The sequence below is a fragment of the Hoplias malabaricus genome, chromosome 3 (genome assembly GCF_029633855.1).
Source record: "Hoplias malabaricus isolate fHopMal1 chromosome 3, fHopMal1.hap1, whole genome shotgun sequence".
Taxonomy (NCBI): Eukaryota; Metazoa; Chordata; class Actinopteri; order Characiformes; family Erythrinidae; genus Hoplias; species Hoplias malabaricus.
In genome coordinates, this window is record NC_089802.1 from 69679466 (window position 1) to 69685465 (window position 6000).

General features: G+C 40.0%; 1 protein-coding gene across 3 annotated transcripts in view; it reads right to left on the reverse strand.

Annotated features, from left to right (window-relative positions):
• Positions 1 to 609, reverse strand: part of iqca1 (IQ motif containing with AAA domain 1) — a 74903-nt gene extending 74294 nt beyond the window's left edge. For 2 of the 3 annotated variants that reach the window (XM_066665458.1, XM_066665456.1), the window contains exons 1-2: positions 483 to 609; positions 322 to 396 (exon numbers count right to left, since the gene is read on the reverse strand). In XM_066665458.1, the coding sequence (XP_066521555.1) occupies positions 322 to 332 (11 nt within the window). In that variant the 5' untranslated portion in view covers positions 333 to 396; positions 483 to 609. Of the gene's footprint in view, positions 1 to 321; positions 449 to 482 lie in introns of those variants that run through there. The other variant, XM_066665457.1, reaches the window with a different exon arrangement.
• Between the last annotated feature and the right edge of the window lie 5391 nt (positions 610 to 6000).

The window sequence follows — 6000 nt, forward strand, 5'->3', positions numbered from 1 at the left end:
GCTTCAGATAAGATGTGCTTATCAGAGTGTGGGTTAGAAAGAAGAAAAATGATCAAATCAAGTCAAATTAAATGAATAAAGAAGTGGAGTTACAGTATGGACCTCCATTCGTTTGTGATCCAAAAACAATCATCCATCATTGGTGTATAAACTCACCAATGGTTTGTGAATGAGTGCCATCAAATGCTCACAGCAGTGTTTCCCGTATATAGTGCTAAGTCAACCCAGAAGGCTGCTAGTACAGAAAAAGTTGATTAACTACATATATAAATGCCCTCATTTTCGTAAGAAGTATGCAGACTAAATAATCTCTGGTCTTACCTGTGCGACATCTTCCTTGATAGAGTTCCAGCCCCCTCCACAAGTCAGTGCTCTTCAGTGAACGCCTGGAAGTATCTTTTCTCCAACAGAAACGGGTCAAGGAAGATTAAAACGCGTCCATTTTTGGTAAAGCGTTCATAATTCTCGTTTTAAGGGCTCACCTGGCTCCCTCTGTGTATAAAATATCGTCGCTGTCGCTCGGTCGTGTTTCTTTTCTGCGTTATAGTCTCTGTGGTGCACTCACAGCTGCCATGGACACCATCAGAGTCCGCTCAGCGTGAGAACCGCCATCCGCTTTCAGTACACGCCGCTGCTTAGATACACTATAAAACTCAGCGGTTGTTTACAAGTTAGAGGCGAGAAGAAACGACTACCTCAGGTCTCCTCGCACTTTTTAAATGTAAACGTGTGTGTAGCAGGATTATATTGTGTGAACAGACCTGTTTTCACTGTCACATTGTGGAGACTGCCTCGTGGGGACAAAAAGCTGGTTTCCACAACGTAAACCGTTAAACAAGACATTTTTAAGCCTTTAGATGGGGTTAGACAAGCAGTAGTTATGGGTAAGTTTGGGGCAAGTATCCACGGAAGTCTATGTAATGTCCCCAAAATCACAGAAAAAAAAAACTGGTGTGAGAGACAACGTTTTGTTGTGTTGATTTAAAAAAAAAGACCCATAAAAAACGTCATTTGAATACATTAATAGTTCTTTGCACGGTTAAATATTTATTCTCTACAATGGAAAGCCTTGGAAAATATTAATCTCCATTTATCTCAGTTTTTAGTTTGCAGCATCATTTGAACACAGCAGCTGTTTTGTGAAAATGTCATGAAGAATTTAGAGAAATAATGTTAACGAACAATTTTCTACTAGCAACATCTCTATTAGATTGTATTTGTACGGGATTTATTTATTTGAATGTGTTGAGAACATTAAGTATTTTGGCAAATGGAATACAATGGCTATTACAACTGCCCTGATAAATGGTGCCGGGATCAGAGGTGCTATCTGCAGAGTGATTTAGGTTTGTCTGATCTTATTGTGAAGGAGACTACAGTGTGACCTCAATCCAATGCGACTTGTTTGCAATCCTGCTGTTCAATTGTAAAACATAGCTAAGTTCTGATAGGTTGTTTTGCTTCTAAACATATGATTGCTGGCTGTTTTATCTGTGACTACGTCTGAGGCAACAGGTTGTTACTGGAGGCGCTGGCTGTGGCCATGGTGTGCTGCCTGAAACTCATTAGACAGTGGACGCTTGGTTAGCCGCAGTCAGTCAGTTTCATGGTGCTCTCTGCGGGGACAATGCTTTATTATATGAGTGTTACATGATCCGTCATGCATTGATGTTCTCCACCAATGAAAGTGTTCTTTACCAAAGGAATGCTGATCACTGAGCCCTTTACACCCTCTGACGTGATATTAGTTCAGTCCACGGGTCATCAGGCCATTTCCCTGGAGATCTGCCACCTGCAGGTTCATCTCCATCTCTGATCTCACTTGATCCTGCTAATCAGCAACTTCTGAAGATAGTAATTAGATTGATCAGATGTGGTGGATTAGGGTTAATTCCAGGCTGTACCAGAGATGGTGCATTCGCCTGCTTTAGTAGTCAGTGACTCTCTCACTGGAGACCATCGTTGGACAGTTAAATTTGAGCCCAGATCTGACACAGAAGATACAGCTGTTGAGTTCTACACAGTTCCACTGCTCCACAGCCTAACACTGGCATAATTTATACTCCTCAGCCAGCACTTGGCATTGAACATGGTTATCTTAGACTCATATGCAGCTGCTCCAAAGCATCCCATTCATTTTTTCTCTAGGGAAATTATACAAGTTGTTTGTGCACAACTGAACGTCTGTGCCCACAATGACTGCACATTAAAGTAGCTGAATTCAGTAATTAGAAGAGGTGTGTACAAACATCGGTAGAACTCCAGGAGGAAGAGCAACTAGAATAAAACTGAAAGCCAAATTCCATGTAATAACTGACTTCTGCTTTACTGTATGGACACGTAACACATTTCTTCTGCACAGTGTTGTCTCAGGACAGCAAAACTTTATTATGAAAGCATGATGTGTATTTATTGGCCAAAAATGTCAGCATATAACCAATACGTAATATAGTAAACATATAATTAATTACACAGTTTCTAACATTTTTTATAGTAGTTAAGAGTGTATATCAATTTTTGCCTCAGACCACTTCCTGAGGACGTCCAAATCTTTGGAAGGTACATCATTCCAAAAATGTATATATTTTTAAACACTCTATAATATATATATATATATATATATATTTCATTATCTGTAACCGCTTATCCAGTTCAGGGTCGCGGTGGGTCCAGAGCCTACCTGGAATAAAAAAAAAGTGTCCATAGGTGTGAGTGAATGTGTGAGTGTGTGTTGCCCTGTGAAAGACTGGCGCCCCCTCCAGGGTGTATTCCCGCCTTGCGCCCAATGATTCCAGGATTCTATAATATATAAAATATATTATTGTTTATGTGAAATTGCTCAAATTTGTGCATTGCCCACAAGCAACATTGTTTGGTGTTTTGTCATATAGTGTTTTTTCCATTGTGCAAACCGTTGCCTTGAGTCAACACATTCCAAAAGGACCATGCAAACTAGCTTTTTGCTTTTATTATTGAGACATTCTTCCACTAATGAAGGCAAATTTATTCCAAGATGTTTTTTTATTTCCTGACAATGTGTGCAATAAGTTAAATAATGTGTCCTGCTGTGTATTCTGAGAAATAAATTGTATGATATGGCTATACCTGTGACAGACATTGCTCAGCTTTCACTGACATCAGGAATGCAGCCTCAGCTTGGGCCTCATGAATGGCTCAATAATAGGGAAAGGAACACCCCCCCCCCCTTAACAATTCTTCATTTGGACCATATCTGGATTTTCCAAGCTGGACGCTTAACACAAACCAAATGTGCTGTTAGCATGTGTTCACTGGACTGCAGCTTCATCTACCTCCTAAGCCGAATGGTTCCAGCTCTCCAGTGGTAGAGAGCAAGCACAGATCATTGTTATTTTGCACCTATTTAATCCATAATGATCTGATATTGTGTTTTATAATTGGTGGGAACTCTTATTCTGGAAGTTCCCTCTGACCAGTCTTGCTCTGTGGATATTTCCCTTCTCCGGCAGTGGTTTGCTTCTAATGCGCAGGAAATGGGTTTGTATTGTTTGGTCAGGTGTTGTAGAAGCATGCTTGTTTACGCACTCAAGGCATAGTGAGCCACCTCCTTCCCCATTATACATTTAGCCAAAGAAGAATACTGGCAAAAGCTGAATGGATGTGGATATCCATCCTGAGTGCTGAATGAAAACAGTGCATAGTTTGTGCCAAGGCCTACATTTGTGTCACTGATTCACAACGGTGCAGTGGATTTCCGTATGATTATAGTTTTTTTTTTTTAGTGTTGCTGGAGTAAATGTTTAGTGTCATCAGAGAAATGAAAACAGAGTGGAAGATTCATAATCATAATAATTGCATTTTTTACTGTCATTAAACATACATTATATATCTAAAGGTTTGCGTACTTTAAGGTGCACCCATTGCTGGGATAGGTGTTTATTTATGCAGGCACATCTTGTAGAACTTTCATAGAAAAACATGAAATGGAATGTAGCTGCATGTGAGCTTCAGATCACAATGCTCAATACCAAGTGTTGTTAAAGAAGCATAAAGATTCCCAGGAGTGGTCTGTGGAGCAGAGGAGCTGCATTTTCTGGACCACTCCATTACCTTGGGAATGAGCTGGAGTGGCATCTCTGATCTTGATCTATCTATCTACCACCCAACATCTGTACCTGACCTTTTAATGCCCTTCACTTCAACAGAAATGAGCTTGTGTCCACAAACATCTGGCCCTGTAATGTTTTTTCTAACTTGGTTTCTGGTTTCTTGCCCAGATCTCACTTGGAAAAAGAGATGGAAATCTCTTTGCTCAAATAAAGCATCAAAAACTTTGCTTATTATTAGCATTTTTTCTCACGTTCCAGATCCATAAGATTATCTCGGATTAATATCAAACCTATTCACTCCACTCAACAATATGCCCAATCAAGACTGTATTGATTTCAGTGAGCTGTGTATATTTTCAAGGTCTGTTCTTCCATGCCTGTCACACAATAGATGGTGGCCCTGAGCCAGCTTTTACAACTTTAAATAGACTATCAGCCAGCTGAAGCCTTCAGCAACAGGTGAATCCTTCTGTGCCTATATTAAGACCCCTTTCTGGAAGCCTTTGAGTCGGTGCCAAGGAAATTTATGTGGAAAATAAAAGTCGGAACAGGAAAAAAAACAAAATATTCACCTGTTACTACTCACAGCCAGAGCTGGGTAGAACAGTCTAATTAAATACTTCAGTAAAAGTATTGTTTCTCAGTTAAAATACTGACTTCAGAAAAAGTCAAATTAAGTTCCCATGAAGCAACTTGAGTTTAAATATAAAAGAGTAATACACCTAGTAAAGTTAGGGCCAAATGCTATTTCTTTTTTTTGTTTTATCAATATTTTGCTCAAATGTGAAATGTTATTTTCCTTTTCTACAATGTAACATCATTACCTTGGGTCTTAATGAAACGTCTGTTACATGCTTTGGTCAAAATACCAGAAGGATCCAGCAATACAGCAGTGTTCTCCCATCTGAAAAGCCCTGTTTGGAAAGTTTCAGTGCCTGTTCCTTTAAATGAGAATGAGCCACAACTCACTTCATCATGAGCTCACAGCAACGAGAGGCACGCTCTGGTTTTCTGTCTTCTCCATGTGTTCACAATATTTAATCAGTACACTTATTTCTTCACTGATTGTGTTTGTTTTGTTCTGTTTGACCTCATGTTAGCTCTCTCACATAAAACAAGGGTCTGGCTCTGTGACTGCAGAGACTCAAACAAAGAGATGGGATGATTATGTAAGGTCTATTTTACGTAAGATTTCAGACAAAATTAGAACTACTCATTTTATCCCATATTTTCTGACATTGGCAGCCCACAATAAACAAACTGAGTTGTATTTAACAGCTGTGGGTTGGTAGGTGCCCCTGATCCCAACATTAATGTGCATATGCACTGAAAATGTCCTTTTGTTTGTTACCTTTACATATCCCTGTAAACATACTCTAGATCTTTTCAGGGTGGCTGTAGTTTAACACCCGCTCCGGGTGACTGTCTGTGAGGAGTTGGTGTGTTCTCCCTGTGTCCGCGTGGGTTTCCTCTGGGTGCTCCGGTTTCCTCCCACAGTCCAAAAACACACGTTGGTAGGTGGATTGGCGACTCAAAAGTGTCTGTAGGTGTGAATGTGTGTGTGTGTCTGTGTTGCCCTGTGAAGGACTGGCGCCCCCTTCAGGGTGTATTCCCGCCTTGCGCCCAATGATTCCAGGTAGGCTCTGGACCCACCGCGACCCTGACTTGGATAAGCGGTTACAGATAATGAATGAATGAATGAATGTAGTTTAATAGGCGATTTGATAATTAAATTCATCCAGATTAAAACAAAATTAAATAAATAAATAAAAGGTGGCTGATATCTGATAGAGACAAAAAAAGCCAGCCGTATTTAAAACTGTCTATTCATCCATGTGACCATTCTTCTAGTCTCAAGGACTTCAAACTACCCTATGAAATTTCAGCTGTGAAACATTGTGGTTTGGAGGAA